This window comes from Argiope bruennichi, chromosome 2 (genome assembly GCF_947563725.1).
Source record: "Argiope bruennichi chromosome 2, qqArgBrue1.1, whole genome shotgun sequence".
Taxonomy (NCBI): Eukaryota; Metazoa; Arthropoda; class Arachnida; order Araneae; family Araneidae; genus Argiope; species Argiope bruennichi.
Window position 1 is genome coordinate 108,310,260 of NC_079152.1, and position 18,417 is coordinate 108,328,676.

Sequence of the window (18,417 nt, forward strand, 5' to 3'; positions counted from 1 at the left end):
TTCAATAAAAAGTACAAAAAAGCTTTATTTAAAAAATCACATTGTAAGTTTATACAGTCATAAAAAATTAATGCTAAAATACATATAAATAAATGACGATTAAAGTTTGTCGGAATAACATATGAGATCCGCTTCGTAATGGCACTTCAGTCTTAAGAGCATAAAATAAAAAGACGATTCAACAAAAGTTAATATATATATATATTATAAGTAATATTATATTTTCTTTTTCACCAGCATATGAAAGCACAACACAACATCAAAGCGGACACGAGAACCATGGCTCCAAAAAATATAAAGATGAGATTAAGTAACCAATAAACAAAGCCATAGAGATGTGGATTGCAAAAGGTATCCAAATCATCTTGCTTAAACTGAACTGGAGCACTGTACACCCAGTAGCACACTGTTAAAAAAAAAGATAAAAAAGTATCATTGGCGATATTTAATTTTATTTTCATAAAACAATCTTAATTATGAGAGATTTGTTCCTCATTTTTTTTATTATAGCTTTGGTTGATTAATACCTATTAAAACTTTTGTTTTAAATTCAAATTACATTATTGATATTTTTTTAGAATAATGGCAATAAGAAACTTATTTTTAATCAGTTTAATTACTGATTACTTTAATTAATTTATTTAACCTAATTTATTAATTTAATTTAATCAGTTAAATTAATTTTACTGAACTTAATCTTCAATAACTTTTTCGTTCAGGTATATATCTAAGAGCAGTGATTCGGTATTTTTCTTTAGTTATTTTTGAATTATTATTTGTTAATTAATATCTGCTGTTTAAATTTTTTTAACTAAAGATTTATTTGGGATATAATAGGAAGTGGAATTATGCTCTTTATCGACGATAGAAGATTTCCCAAAATTCATACATTCCTAAAGTTAACGCTCTTTAGGTTATAATATTGATGATGAATCAGAGCATATTTTGCATTTCTTTCTGTCGCATTTATAACATGAATACACTTATATGCAAAAATGCAGATTTTAGCTTTTTGAGCTTCTAGAAATTTGGGAGCTCACATTTAAACGCCCTCATACTGGATGGATCTCTGGCGTAATTGAGCTCTGAACCAATGACCCGCCAATTCAGAAGTGAATGACGATTCAATGACCATTCAGAAGCTAGAATTTTATTACTAGGCCAGAATTTTTGGATTTCCAGAATTATATTAGCAAGATAAAATTTTATTATTAGAATTGTCTTAAAATTGATATTGTATAAGAAATTTTGCTAAGCTCTTGTAAACATGTAACAAAATAAATAAAAGAAAATACGAAGGTGACAAATTTTTGCTTCAATTCATTGAAAGATCAATGGCTCATTTTCCATTGATCTGAATCGTAAATTTTATAGATTAATTTTAAACTTCCTGTAGTAATTATATTTTCTGATTAAATAGATTTCGTAATGATTAAGAAGAAATTTTATATAGCAGCACAAAAAATAAATTTTAAAAATATTGTATCTTCCAATTGCGAAAAGATTGAAACTATTGTATATTGTTGGTATACAATAGTTGTTATATTCTTGTACTATTGTATATTGTTGGTGTACAATAGTTTGTATATGGTTATACTATTGTATATTGTTCATATACAATAATTTTATATTGTTGTACTATTGTATATTGTTGGTATACAATAGTTTGTATGTTGCTGTATTATTGTATATTGTAGGTATACCAAGGTTTCTGAGGAAAATCAGCACGGAAAACATGAGAGAATGTTTTTTTTTCCATACAATTTCCATTAAATGTATTAAAAAGATTCCCCTTAATTGTAAAATTTTCATTTCACAAAAAAAGTATATAATATCTAAAATTACTTACTTGCAAGAAACCAAGACAGAAGAAATAGGTTTAGAAAAACGTTGATCCATCCTATGACAGTGTGTTTTCTTGGTAGACGAGACTCAGAGAACCTTCTGAATCTATCTAAGAAATTGATGACGTTGCTCAGAAGAGCTAAGGAGCCAGCAACTATTAGACTGATGGGAATCATTTTCTGTACTGGGCAATTGTGAATGTATTCCGAACCTTGCAAAAGCCATAATTATAAATTATTAATTATTATTTGCATAACAACAATGACTTAGGCTTTTTATTTAAAAAGAAAGTAATCAACAGTTTTATTGAGACAGAAAATATAAATTGTATCACACTATCCAATTTAATTGTTATCAATTACTGAAATCACTGGATATTTTCTAGAAATTTATAGATATCTAGATATATAAATATCTGTTCTACATAATATTTTTTCTAATGATTGAAATCAAAAATTCAAAAACAGTTGCTTTCTTGGAACGTTTTTCAATGTTTTATATTATTATTCATTAATAATCAATTCTTTATAAATAAGAGATCAAGACCCTATGAAAATATAGCTCAAACTATTCGCTAACATATCACTGTATTCCCAATCAGCGTGTAAAACCCGATTATTGTTCTTTGAAGCACTGAACATAACGCCATATATAACATACAAACCCGAAACGCTTAGGAAATGGGTCAAAATTGTTAAGAGTGCACAGCAAAATGCCACAAAAATTAGTGAAAAAATGGTGTTTCTTTATCGCTGGCTGGATAGCCCGCGCAAGACAAAATAGCAACTTGTTTAGTCTTCCAATCTTTTTCTTTCTTTTCTCATTCTTCAGCCCACTCATCCAATGCAGTTATTTTTTTTCTTTTTTTTCTTTTTTTTTTATCTTTCTGCTTTAATATTCGAGCAAAGGACAAATTTCTTTATTTCGCTTATCAGCACAACCATTCAGAGCAAGGTACATTTTTTTAGATCCGCTATCCAGCGTTAGTTGGAAAAGCCATTTATTTATATATGAAATGGTTTTCATGTAAAAAAGATGTGTACATATGAAATGGTTTTCATGTAAAAAAGATGTGTACATATGAAATGGTTTTCATACAAAGGTGTTACTGTATATTGATAGTCTTACAAAGTAGACAATGCATGCTGCCCGTTCAATGACCCTAAAAAGTAGGAAATAATTTTTTTTTTCAATTGAAGTAAATTATTTTAACGTAAATACATTTTACGGAAACATTTTTAGGAAGGTACATTTAAGAAGATTTATTTATCTTTTGCAATCTCTAACTTTGTTAATTAACACAATTAATATTGGCAAATGAATAATTAAACAAGTTGGCGTGTTTGTCATTACAGTAAAGAAATAATAAGTACCTTACCTATTACTATCATAATAATGGGAACAGTTACTATAACGACCACAACGAGAGTCCATACAACTGAAAGATTAAAAAAATGGATTTTATATACATTTTTACACATATTGTTCGAATCTCAATAAATATAAAAATACAATCAAAAAATCTAATATTGGCGTTCATGGGAACGCTAACTTTTATTAAGCCTTTTTTGTAACTCTAAAATAGTCAAAAATGCATAAAACTTTTAAGCACAGAGCGACTTAAATTGTTACTTGAAATGTAAGTTGTTTTTAATAGTCAATTGTATTAAGAATTATTATATTGAAGTAGGCTGCATAATACCGACTTAGTAGAAATAACAAGAGAAAATTTGAAAATGAAAAAAAAGGTGACTAGAAAAGATTTTTCAGCTAGATACTATCAAAATTATATATGTATGCTTTAAGTTATTCAACTAAAAAAATAAAATTGAAGTTTTTTAATGTAATATAATTCTAAATTTGATTATTAATAACCTTTGATCTGAAAAAATGTTCAATATGAAATGTATTTAAATTATTTTTTTTCAGTCCTTACATTATGTCGACATGTTTAGCACTTACCAACAACCAGCTCAGAAGAACAATTGTTCAAAAAGAAATATTTATTGATTTGAATTGGTTATATTTTAAGATTAACAATGGGTTCCTTAAGCTACTTCAAAACAACAACAACTTTAAACGCATTTTACATAACTCATCAAAATCTCATGGTTGAATTTTTTGTGTATTCTTCGTAGTCATGAAAACAAATAGTGAATTTAAAACTGGCAATTTGCAGGTTAAGTTGAGAATATTTTTTCACCAAAACGTACTAGAGAAATGCAAAATTGTTGATTATTAATGTTTGAAATTATAAATAAAATAAACCCTCTCACACTTTAGAAAAAAAATAAATTCATCTGTAATAATAATCACAATTCTATTTTAATAACAAATAAAATTTATTTTATTAAATAAACCCATTATTTTTTATACATACCATTTTCTATAAAAAAATAAGTGAAATTCATAAACTGCAATCAGTGTAAACAAAATGCAAAACAATATTCTTTTTCTGTTATTTTCCATGCGAAAACGTGGTTCAATTTTTACATTCTTCTATTCCACCCTTTAAAGAACCCTTCCCCCCCCCCATATGTATATAAAATATGTTTGAGTTTGAGATTGATGTAAAAAAAATATTCATTAAGTAGATTAAATAAAACTATTCAGGTAATTAAATTATTACTTTGCAAATTAAAACACCTCATTATGGTGTAAGATACAAAACTAAGGCATCTAGAATTTGGTTTCATCGAATTTGCCAAAAACTTACACCACTCTCTGTAATTTCACAAAATAATTGATAAATTTGGTGATATGTATTCTTAGCATGGCCTTAAATAGAGCTGACTAGATTTGTTTCAAGTTTATAAAGATTTAGTTTTTTATAGACATTTTATTCATTTTCTTATATACTAGAATTCAGAAATTTTGTACGTTTGTGCGCTTCTGATGAAAATACAATAATTTAATATTCTCAAAACTTACTTTGATTAATTTTAACTATTTTGATGCCATAAAAAAGAGCCATCTGGTGATGAACTGCCGAAAAAAATTAACATATTGCACCATAATATTATAATGTAAGACACTCTGAAGATTAATATATAAACCAGCGGAAATTGTCGTCCAGAAATATTCATCTATACTATCTAATAAACATATTTGTGTGTCATTAACTGCATGTTATTAGTAAATAATAGAGGGTCTATTAATTTGGGATCTTTGATGATTAATTACTTGATGCGGGTAATAAATAAGTACCAAAATATCAAATATGTATTTAGATGCTATTTTTCAAACCTATTAAAACTAAAATTTGAGACACAGCTATAATTGTAGTCTTAAAATCGCATACGAAATTCCATTTATTTTAGTCAACGCGTATTTGAGTTATCACTTGAATGTACATGATTATGAAAGTACCAACCGATAGAGAGCCAACCTCTTGTGTGGTTTGAAATTTGATAGATATCAAAACTTTCGGTAATAAACCTATGTACAGGATTTCATTTATCCAGTTCTTGTGTTTACTTTCATTCGGACAAACGGACTCGCAGACTTTCACAAAATCAACAAATATAACATAATATACGGAATTTCCTCCGTCTGGATCAAAGTGTTGTTGAACTATCGTCAGGGGCAGAGAGACACAATTCCAAAAATATGTTTTTCGGCCACTTTTATGTCTGAAACGTGGAGATTCGTCAAAATCTCAAGCTCCAGTTTTTTTTACGGTTATAACACTTTCGCTTTGCATACTTCGAATACAAAAAAAAGTAAAAACAATACAAATAAATTTAAAAAACATGCTTTGATTTATGTGCTAGAAAGTAGAAAATTATTTTAGTTAATCAAAAATATGAAAGCTAGATACAGAATTGCAAAAATGTGTGAAATTCACATTAATACTGTAGTGAAATTAAACTTTAATGAATATCATAAGAACGAAAATTTCTTGATATTTGTTAATAATATATTACAAATAGGACTAAAATTCCAATTTATCTGATTATATCATTATCAATGTCTTTCTCCTTTAATATTTTAATTTGATTACATTTTAATAAAAATAATTTCTGCTTTTCAGAATGTTAACAAAAGCGCGCTTTTAAAACATTCGTCATTATTATTATCTTAAATATTATACATTAATTTTCATTAATATCAAGTAAATCTCTTCTAAATAAATGAACTTATTGTTTTGATTAGACTCTTATAAAACATGAAATTCATCATGAGTTATAAATTTCTGACCCTGAAAATAGTATAATATGATTCAGTCAAATAAACAAAGAAAATATTATTTAAAAATGTACGTACCACTACCTGCAAGAAAATTAGGAAATTAAATTTTAAATCAATTGCATCAATCAAAATGCAATAATAGTTAAAAAGTGTTTTATTGCATTAATCAAAATAGGGCAAAGTAAAAGGTGTCCCAAAATTAATGCAAGATTTGACTTTGCCACCATTTGTGCAGTAAAGTGTTGGCAACCTTATTAAAAAAGATATTTGACAGCTGATAGTTTAGGGTTAGTAAAAATGGAGAGTTACACGATAGAGACACGCGTTTTCATTCTTGAACAATATTTCAAAAATAATGAAAGTCTGGCGGTCACAGTTTGAAAATTTGAGAATTGGCCACTTAGATCGTATGATTTAATACCATTGAATTTTTTTTTATTGGGTTAGTTGAAGTCAAAGGTTTATGCCAACAAATCCACAAGCATGCGTGCATTGAAGGAGGAAATTCAAGCTGCATGAACGAAATTCAGCCACATTCATGCAAAATAGTCATGGAAAATTTCTACAAAAGAGTCCACATGTACCAGCAAAACCATGGAGGTCATTTGCCTCATGACCCTATCCTGTGTAATTTACGATTCAATAAAAATATAACAATTTAAAGAAAAAAATATTTTTTATTTAATTCAAGTCTTGCGTTAACACATTGTTCTATTGTGTAACGCTCCATTTTTCCTAACCCTAAACTATCAGCAGTAAAATGTTTTTTTTTAATAGGGTTGCTAATACTTTTCTGCACGAATGGTAGCAAATTCAAATCTTGCTTTAATTTTGGGACACCCTTTATAACTTTTAATAGATCTTTCCAAGATGATTTTCTGAAAAATATTTTACCACTTTTTCATTAGGACATTTTGCTAAAAACGCATGAAATTTTTATTTTATGTATACTATAGCAGTAACAGGATTACACATGATTCAAAAGATTGAAAGAATTTAACAGCAAAAATTATCTGTGTTTTTCATAGTACACACGCAGTAAATTTTAACATCTTGCCAGCTTTGGCTGCGCGTTAAAAGCAAAATATATAAATATTCTGCGACGTTTTTCTCACCAATTACGGAAGGGCTCTGGAATACCTTCTAGAACCCTCTAAAATGGGAAACTTTCATCTTAACCCTACACTTTAGAACCTCATGAAGTCAAAATCCGGCAATGGTAAGAATTTATACTTAACTACAAGCAATTGCAACTGTGATTCCAATAGAAATCAAATTTTAGTTGAAATATCTGTATTATTTAAGTATTTACTGTGCATGGAAACACACAAAGAAATTAATTTCTCGTTTGAAAATACCGGTGTGAAAATATCGGTATTTACTCTTAATTTATTAAGATCTACAATTATTAAAGAACCATTTTGAATCATTTAAAACAATAATCGAGAACAAAATCTTCTCCAAATTAAGAAAATTGGTATCTCTGAAAATAAGTCAAATATCAAGGATAAAAAAAAAACTTATTTTTACCATTGTACTTCGATATTTTATTCTGTTTTGTTTTTTTAAGTAAACCTATTTTTCGATTAAAATTTAAATATTCAGCGTGATATTTTTTATAGACTAGCATGCAATCTGAAAACTGTGTCCGGGACATGCGTAATGCAAGAATTGTTCAAAACGTTCTATAAAACAGTCGTTTGGAATTTGTGTTACCAGACTTGGATCATTGTTAAATGCTCTTAAAATGAAAGTTTTTTTTTAAAAAAATTTTAATTAGAATTTTAATTAAAAAATAATCGAAATAGTAATAATTTTCTTCTTCGGGACATATTATTGCAGAAGAACTATTTTTATATGGTCTTTAAATTAAATTACATTCATTTAATTTTTTCTCTAATTTAAATAATTATTAAAAAATATTTTACAATGATATTTTTTATCGTTTATTGTTGTCGCGTTCTAAACCACTTGCGGAGATATTAAACACATTTTCTTTTGTGTGAGCACGTTACTGTGGTCATAATTGAAAGTACTATAAATTAATATGAATATCGGGGAACAAAATCTAAAGCATTATCATGCTGCGATGTTCCAGACTAGAAATTGGAATCTCCTTTAAATTTTTTTGATTTGCATAAACTTAGATTTCATTTTTTGACTCGTGCAAGCGGTTGAGTACGATTTACTCACTGCTGATTCATACCATTTTCTAAAACTGGTCAGCCTTATTCATTTCTTCGTTGTGCGGTAAAATTTGACTGATCGCTACATAAATTATCAGTTTTCAATATAAATACAATTTCCCAGATTGGTCCATAAAAAAGTACCGTGACGTAAATAAATCATTGAAATATCAAAGTTTTGATGCAATATATTTTTAGACATTTTTATGAAATTTTTAAAAAGCAGAGTTAATAAAAGCATCTGGGAATTCTATTTTTTAAAATGCAATATGTAATCAGATGAAGGTAAACATTTTTAATATCCAAAAAAATTCATAAATTCGTGTAATTCGTTATTGTTTCATAATAATCTATTATTTTTCCTATTAATCTTTTTGTGAATGCTAAATAAAACTTACTTGAACCAATCAGCAAACCGAAAAATGCCATGCAAAAATTGCAACATCCCACATTTTCTTCTCTGGCTTTCTTAATTTGCTCCAAAAAAGTTGGGGGAGATGGACTAACTGAAAATACAAATAAAGAATTTAACAAATGAACTAAAAAGAAATTTTTTAAAAAAAAATTCTTTTTCCATTTACCATGTTTTCAATTATTTTATTTTACGTCAATAAAAAGGTTTTTCCCATATTTAGAATGCTTGTTGTTTTAAAATTAAGTATTAGCAAATCAATTCAGCCCATTTCTCATACAATAGAATATTTGTACGATATTATTCAACGAAGAATTATAATTTAATAATGAAATTATCCATAAGAGCTGTGATTAAAAAAAAATTTATATAATTAATTACTCAGAGTATAGTTATCATGAGTAAAATATGTTATATCCTTTTTTAATATTTAATAAATAAAAGAAATGATCCTAAATTCCATGCTATCTTAAAAAATCGCATTTGTATCAAGTTATCATAAAGTTATTTTTAAATAACTCTAAATTTTTATTTGCTATCGATTTCTTTATAAGTTAATCTTTTCATAAGAGAGCTATTTTGCAAGTGAGAATCAATGCTCATTTATGCATATAATACTTGAAATATCACAAAACGATCGAAACTGCACATGTAGTTAAGTCTTTAAGCAAATAAGACCACATCCAACATGTACCAGATCCAGTTACATTTTGAATTTAGGTAGAGTTGGAATTTAAATAGAGTAAACATAAACACAAGATGTTCTATTTAATGCATTCCTATCGTTTTAAGCATATTTTTATTAATTATTTAAATTTGTTTCAAAATTTCATTCTAGCTTTCATCATAAATATAATTTTTTTAGTTACCTACTACAATTAGAATAAGTTGGTTTCGAATATTTGTGCCAGTAATGTAAGAGAAACAGAAAAAAATAGGAAAAAGTATTTTTAAGCCAACAAAAATATATTTGTATTGTATATATTGTAAATATATTTGTAACAAATGAAATTCACAAAATCCGTCAAAATTGCTATCAAAAAATGAATAGTAAAATAACAGATTCAAGTTTTTTTGTTTTTTTGTTAGTTATATGCAAAAGAGGATTATTTTTTATTTTTCAAAAACAATTTGAACACCAACGAATAGTAACAACTGACTTAGCTCTTAATATTATTAATTTTTCTCGAACAATCTTTTAAAACGAGGAATTTTTTTAATTGTTGCAATAACCGAAGGTTGCATAAATAAAACTAAATTATCAAACAGTTTTATTTTTAAATAACTGACCAAGCATTGCGTTTTTCATTGCCTGGAGAATAAGAGATCAATAAATCATTATTTAACTTACTATTTGAATCATTTCCTCTTACTGGACCACCTCCTTCAACAGTTTGGTATCCCTCCTGAGCAACCTAAAGTATAATGAAATTTTAATAGCATGAGATGATTATATTTCAGGAAACATTAAATTTTAATACCAGCAAACCACAAAAATTATTCAATATCTCAGAAGTAATAATGAATAATAAATTAACACAATCTTTTTCTTAAGAATTTTGAAATTTATTGTCCATTTCATTAAAATATTTATTTAAAAAAAAATTCTCTGAATAAAAAAGATATTTCAAGGTTAACGAAGGTAGATTGTAGAGGGCACAACATTTTGACATTCCTTGATTTTGATAATTAGAAAGCATATATATACAGTTGGGAAAACAACCTAAACAATTATAATTTTTAGATTCCGGAGCACTGAAGTGAATCCTTATTCAATCAATAATTCTTAAAAAAAGTAAAAGTCATATTTTTTTTTTCAAAATTTTAAGTGACAGCAACAAAATATTTATTTATTTATTTGTGCATTTTATATCTTAAGATGTCATCAAAAATCAAAAAAATGTTTTATGTGATCAAATGCATTAAAAATGAAACATCCAAAATTTTCCCGCCTTCTAAATTAACGATAAGAACACCAAAATGCTAAAATATATGTTGATGGAAAAGTAACATATGCCGCCTTGGTATAAAATCATGCATATGTGTATTTTTCCAGAGTCCAAAGGATTAAAATTCAGAACCCTCTCGATTTTACTCTCAACAGAAATTTGAGATTTTCTTTTTAAATTTCAGCTGGCAATATACCATCCGATATAGTATTTAAAGCATATAGGCTTTAAAAAAACTATGTATAGTTCACGAATGTAGAACGCAATCCTTTTGAGAAATATAAATCGCAATCCCTCCCATTTATACATGCAGCACTACACATAAATGAAATAACATATAAGCAGTTACACTTTTTCACAAAAATAAATATTTATTCCTTGAGGCAGCAGATACCACAAAGTTGTCATGAGAGTGAATTCGCATGGCACGACATTTATGCATGATAAACATAGTTGCAATATCATCTCACTACACATTGCTTTACGTTGTACGATAATGACCTACAAGATACGATATGGATTCAAATACAAAATTTAAATTGCGTCTCTGATATGTATCACATAAATAGGAATTCGATTTATATTTTCGAAATCAAGCCAATATCCAAGCGAACTGCATCTAAAAACTGTTATATTTTTAAACAAATGCAGCAGATTTAGAATTCCAAATGACTTCATCGATGTGTATCACTGTATTAGTAGTTTCAGTCAGTCAATTATTTTTGTTGTTGTTATTGATTCAATTTTAAAGAAGATAGTCTTCATTACTTTAAAAGCATGATCTTTTAATAAAAATGAAATCTGAAAGGACACTCCAGTTTTCTAGCTATATAATTATGGATATTCCTGGCCCAAGACAGCATTCTATTTGTCCCAGATCAGTATACAGTACAATAAGTAATTCGTAAAATAATCCCTAAATTGCTTTCTTGATATTTAATAGAAATTAGACCTTTCACACAATTTCAAAATTAATGATGTAATACACTGATACAAGGAAATCCAGTTCTCAAAAATCAATCTATTACATCAAAAAAAAAGTCATAACATCTTCCAAACTTAACTAACATACATCTAAACTTAAATTTTAAAATCTTTACAAACAACACAAACCATATCTTTCAGTAACAATATACAAGAAAATAACAAGAAAATACGTGCAGCTGATGACTTCTCTATGCCTTGATTCTATATCACATAACTTACTAAAACTTAGAGCAACATTAAGTCAGTATGTCATGAAATACCACCATAATTTATATTTATGATAAATGAATAATCCTATGCTATAATAGATTGATACCAGTGATACCCTCATGTGTTTGTAATAAATCATTTACAAGGACATGAAATACGCAGATCAAGTGCATATTAATCATTAATCTTGGAATAATCAGAAAAAAATATTTTCTTTGAATATTAATAAATGTTAATCTTAAAGAGAAGTTGTTTGATCAATGTCATCCTTATCGTCGTCGTCAATTTGAATGGACTTAACCGAAGCACAATTATATAGAAAAGTTACAATGAGGAATTCGGGAGATGAATAATAAAATAATTAGCTCAAACGATGATCAATTTTTCAAACGTACTCTAATTCCACGAAAGAGAGCACTTGGCCCTTTCAAAATTTCAATATACAATTATGATCTCCGCTTTGAAACCTAATTGAGCAGAAAGATGTGTTAAATTAACATTTAATTAGTTTTCTCACTTACCAATTCTTTTCCTAAGACACTTCTATTCCATATTTCTTGGTTACATACGCGGTCATCCACCCCTTCATTTGACGACAAAAGGAGTAAAACACTTAGCATTCCAACCAACGCTTTCACTCGTGCCGTCTGTTGTTCCACGGTTACTTTTTTAAAACACAGCTGAACACTAATACGTTTGTTTATATGTAAACATAAGGGAAAGTAAAAAGCACCTGCTAGGCATCAACGTTCTTTAGACAGAAACAGTGTACATGTGAAGGTTTCCTTGCTTTTGGCCTTGACCATGTAAATAATGGTGTGTGAGAAGTAACTGAGTTCAGCTGGGAGTAGGTATTTACTAACTTTGCTATTTTTATCAAACGGGGCAAATTGTATTAAGAATATTTAAAAATAACGGGTGCAGAATATATTCTCAAAAAGAAAATGTGTTAAAATTATAGGTTTTATGTTGCTCTTTAAATGTTTGGAAAAGTTATGAATTTGGCGAGAGAAAACTAATTGTGTACTTTATAAATAACTAAATTTTATTGATATAAAAAGACAGAGATTTTATTTGTTTCTGAATTCTCAACAAATATTCAACTTTTTTTTTTTAATTATTTGAATTATTATTTTTGGGTTTTCAATTATTATTAGCTGATTTTTTATATCTTGTTCTATATATAACTTAACAAATAATTGAAGAAAATTAATTTTCCATCTTAAAAATCTTGTTCTTTGCATTTGTTTTGCATTTTAATTGAACCGGAATGAAACATCATAATTAAGACTTCCATTTCTGCTTATGAAGTGACATGTTTTTTTGAAAAGAGTAATGTCTCAAATACTTTGATTTTTTTTCTTATATAATACAAAATTTATGTAAAACTTCAAAAAAACGTTAGAATTATATATATATAAATAATAAAAAATGAAATTATACTATTAATTATTCTATCTTTAACTGCAAGTTTAAAATAAATAATGTCCATCATCATATATACGATTTCACTGCATTAATCAATGGAGGATTTCAATATTTTACGGTCCTGGACAGTGGAACGTGGTTAATAACGTGGTAACGTAAATAACGTGGTTAATTTATTTTCATATTTCAGCACATTTAAAATATGTTAATGATTTATTTCAGGTTAATTTCTATTTTATCAACTTTGTAAATATGTATTAGTTTTTTTAGTTATTTATTATGGTTCTAGACATCCCAACGTCCACGTCTGTGCATATTCATTGAATTAGACATATATTCCATTAATTTAACACATTAATTTACATTTAGCTTAAATATTTCATTAAATACAATTTGATAATATTTTTGATTTATAAATTTCCAAATCATTAACTTAATTGAAATTTATTAAACAGATTTCAAAGATTATTTTTTAAAAAGACAGGATATTTAATGGATAAAGGCTTTATAAGAAGATAAAAAAAAGAAATTAATAACTCTATTTTAATGAATAAATATGATACAATATTTAAATAATACAAAATTAGCTTGACAGAAAATGTGAGAAGGTAGCATTTTCCAGAAAAAGAAACGATAAGTGAACCATTTTTGCATTTTTTTATATACAAATGAAGACATACAAGAGTAGAATTTGTTTCTTAAACAAAATAAAATAACTATTGTTTTCTTTCGAGATTTAACAAATACTTGTAGTGAGGTTTTCTGACTTTTTTTTTTATTTCTTAGCATATTTATATATATTTATTCTTTAGAGCACTTTTAAATCCTCAAAATGTTAAAGTTGATAAGGATACACAGAACTCCATCTAACAATAATTTTTAATTTATATGCAATGTTCTGTTTAGGACAATTTACTTAATGCTAAAAAAAAGGAAAACATTAAAAAAAGACAAAACATTCATTAAAAATAATTATTAGAGTCCATATATATTTGATTATGTAAGAAATTAAGGATCACCTAGTTTAGGTATGAAGTAAATCAAAAACTGTAATGATATTAATTATTTGAAATTTCTAAATTCAATACAGTACATGTGTTTGAAACTAAGAAATATAGCTGGGCCTCAAGAACTAAAAGATGAGAACCGATTTCGTAATAATACATTATCTGTGCCACTTCTGAATATAAAAGTACAATTTCAAAAATAATGAATTGCTGTGACTCTAAATTCAGCAGCCATTGCTCCAATATGACATTTAAAATTATAATTTTTCTTATGTATCAACAACTGTTTAGTTAAAAGTATTTCGGCATAAATATTTTTCATGAAGTAAATCATAAATTTTTCGAGAGGAAAACTTCCTATGGTAGATTAAAAGATAACTGTTCTTGTTTTCCTTGTGCTTTCATTTTCATTTGATCATTAAAAAGAAGAACAAACAGCAATGAAGCAGTGAATTTTTATGGCAGAACAGAAAAAAAACTGACAAATACCACAAAGCTTACCCCTTGCTCGTTCGAAACGAGTGTATCCGTACTCTGATACATGACGTGAAGTCCGAGATCACGTGACTGTTGTCAGTAGTCAGCCTTCTGCACGAATGATGCCTGGAACAACAAAAATATTAAAAGAGGGAATGATAACAGGTGTTCAAACAGATAACAGCTACATTGCTGTCTTCTTTACTCCGCCGTCTACTGTTTTTCTTTTATTATTATTAATTTAATTCATCCAGTACAGTTGATGAATTTAAATGATGTTTTATTCTTTCCTATTTCAGATTTCTGCCAAACTTTATCGAGTTTATTTCTCCTTGTTGTCATATGATTAAATCAGTACTCAAATCTTTACTATTACGCAGCTGAATACTGATTACAGATGATGATTAGCATTATTTGTTTGCACCTATGACATGCGACATGTTTTACAAAGCTTCGCAGAAAATGCCATAAAAGTTCTAACCTAAATTAGCAAGTATTAAACAGTATTTTTAGTAACAGTATTTTTGTTTAGAAATTGTTCTGTATATAAAATATTTAATATTTAAAAAATATTTTAAACATACTTGTAACAACCAAGACTGAAATTGATACTTCAGTTTTTTATTTCTGTTACAGCTTATTATAAATAAAAGTTAAAATATTTCCTACATTAATACTGGAAGTTTATCCTTGCTATAAACTTCTGTAAATGAAGTTTGTTCATGGATTTTCTTACAGTTTATCATTTTATGTGAAAGAAATAATTCTAATTATCTTTGAGATATAAGTTGTTAAAATTTGAAATTTAAAAAAAAACCACTTTGCTTTTTTAAAACTTTTTTTCTGGTTGAAAAAGCCTTTGTGTCGTTATTTGCTTAACATTCATTCCTATACTAATTATTCGGTATGGAACCTCGTCTCTGTTTATTGCATATTAATATAATTATTGTTTATACAACCTGTTTCTTCTAAATGTTAACACAAAAAGAAATTTTATAAGCTTACTTGCTGAAATTAATATTTTTTGCATTATTTGCCTTTATTTAGCTAATAGGACTTTATACGATGTGTAATAATCTACTTTGAGGTATTTTCACTTGTCTATCTTATTGCAGTGCACTTTTAGATACTGAATAAATTAATTTTTACTACGCAGCTCTTTGACTTTGCAAGCTTCCTCTCATAACAATTTGAAAATGTGTTCTTGATGTTTCAAAAAATCTTATCTCAAAAAGAAAAAAAAATGCATGTATCAATAGAATTGTAGCAAATTTTTTATATAAATAATATATTTTCAATATTATTCAAACAATAAACTTCCCTGTTTTTTTTCATACCCTGTGACGGATTTAGATTTCTGTGGCCCTAAGCAGTATACGCTACGAGGCTCCTATTTTAATAATTGGCAAAGTTAGTCTCATATTTGAAACTGTTTTTTAATTAATCAACATGCTAATCATTTATTTGAGATTGATTTTTATATAGAAATTTTATTAAAAGATATGTTTTTAATTAAACTATTTTTCAATAACACGAAAAAAAGACTAAAATAATAAAATTCTGAATAAATAAACCATATTAATTAAGGATTTCCTTACTTACAAGTATATACATTTATTATGATATTATGATATATTAGTACCAAATAAACTTTAAACAAATATAACATAATTGATATTCCAATATATTATAAATAGTATCTAATTATATTTTATTTTATTTGATAATCCAATGTTAACACATATCTTAGGCTTAATATTTTATAATTTGTGAATTTTGTATTTTTTACAAATTTGTTTGATAACTAGACTGTTAACATTTTTAATCAACCTGTCTGTGCTCTTTTCTGCCAAGTCGAAAATCTATTACTGTTTGTTCATGCCACATTTAAGTATTCCAAATGTCTATTTTTGATATCACTTCCTGCCTGACATTGCATTTGTCCCGTTGGATTCGCCTTGTTATTATTCGCGTAAATACATTCTTGTGCTGTTATTAATTCGTATTCTATTAAATCAATGATGAACATCTATCTTATCGGGTACATTCCTTTTATTTACTTACAGTACTGACTAAAAATCGCCTAAAAGTCGGCAATTCCTTTTTACGTTTCCGATCCCATGATGTATTGCAAAAAAATGACTGTTTTCTGCATATTTGAATACCTAAATCTAAAGCTTGTAAATTACTTTTCGGGTCATCTTCTATGCAGTTCTTTGACCTGGTTATTATCTTATTACTCTCTTCCCAAAAAAATATGTTATAAACACTGTTTTTAATAAATGCGATACTTTTTTTACCTTTCTGTAAAGAAATACATTTTTGTTATGCATTTAAAATCTCAACGCTTAGCTTTTCAGACGCTAATAATTATTTTAGTTTATTGATTTTCAAAAAACATTGTTCGAGACATAGTATAATTCATCATATTTTAACATTATAATATTACATTAAACAAATTTTTCTGAGATTAATTTTTCTGAATTCCATTGTTAGCTTGTAGTTAAGTATTGGGAAACGCAATATTTAACTACATGGAGTTCGAATATGTAGAGTTTTACGAATTTTCTCCATTTGAGATGATAGTCACTATGCAAAGATACTATGTTTTACCTCAAGAAATAACTAAAATGAATTCGAAAAAAAAAAATCAAAATTTGTTCTATATATTGACTACTTAATTCGAATGATAAAAGAGAAATTGTCAAAAAAATGTATAGGAAACACATTAATAGCCAGATATTAAACAAATAGTCAACAAATTATATATATACCGGCATAAAAAATATTTCGATTAGATTTGCTGATTTTAAAATGGGAATAATTTGGAAATTAGTTTCATACCAAAAATAAAAATTAAAATTAGTCAAAATACATGATTTTAATACAAAAAATGCCTCTCTTAAATATAGCTGAATACATATAAATAGCATAAAAAGCACTTATATATTAATTATTTAAAATTTTAAAGCTCATCAGAAGTGAAGAAAAATTCAGCAAAATTCACTGAAACGAAAATTTTCATTTTTTAAAAAATAGTTAGTTTTTTATAGGTTTTGTTTAGAAAATCACTTAATGGTTTTCTAAACGAAAATATTGGAGTAACATTTACTAAACACATATCTACTTAATAACAATAATTAAATTTTACCTTGAAACAAAATAGCTTTAATCCAAACAGAGTAGTTTCAAAACAAACACTCAATTACCTTTGCTGAAAATCACTTTATATTATTCCAGATAATGATTTCAAGCTAATGCATGTCACTAATAATTTTGGAACAAAAAAAATTGTCTTTCTTTAAAAATGAGCATCATTCCCCAAAAAAATACAATCTGTGTAGATTGTTAAACTGATATCATTCGAGATAGCATTGCACAAGTTTTTTTTTTCCGAATTGTGATATGAAGTCTTTTATTAGTTAGATAAGCAGCATCATGAATTCTGATGCCGAACAGCACGTGTAACATTTTTTGAGTAACATCTGCTTGTAAACAGGGGAAATTTTCCTACGTTTTATTTCATAATGCACGGATTTTACTTAACTTATAACTATATTGTAATGCTTTACAGTGATTTTTTTTCATAAGAATGAAAAAAGGAAAAGTATATGGTTTCTTCATAATATTAAGTTGTATATTTCGCTTCTAAAAAAATATTATATAGTAAAATAAATTTTTCTTTGGTATTAAAATTTTAATCACTGTAATGTTATTGAAACTGA

The 18,417-nt window shown here is 26.9% G+C and overlaps 1 protein-coding gene across 3 annotated transcripts; it reads right to left on the bottom strand.

Annotated features, from left to right (window-relative positions):
- Positions 1-5: 5 nt before the first annotated feature.
- Positions 6-18,033, bottom strand: LOC129961716 (transmembrane protein 272-like). 3 transcript variants are annotated; one of them, XM_056075261.1, is made up of 7 exons: positions 17,902-18,033; positions 14,717-14,818; positions 9,986-10,049; positions 8,621-8,728; positions 3,224-3,283; positions 1,850-2,056; positions 6-406 (listed from the first exon to the last, which is right to left on the bottom strand). In XM_056075261.1, the coding sequence occupies exons 2-7, from the start codon at positions 14,756-14,758 to the stop codon at positions 231-233; spliced, it is 657 nt and encodes a 218-aa protein (XP_055931236.1). In that variant the 5' UTR covers positions 14,759-14,818; positions 17,902-18,033; the 3' UTR covers positions 6-230. The 3 variants fall into 3 exon arrangements, with proteins under 3 accessions (XP_055931236.1, XP_055931234.1, XP_055931233.1); XM_056075259.1 differs by having other exon boundaries at positions 17,844-17,985; XM_056075258.1 differs by lacking the exons at positions 14,717-14,818; positions 17,902-18,033 and adding an exon at positions 12,302-12,762.
- Between the last annotated feature and the right edge of the window lie 384 nt (positions 18,034-18,417).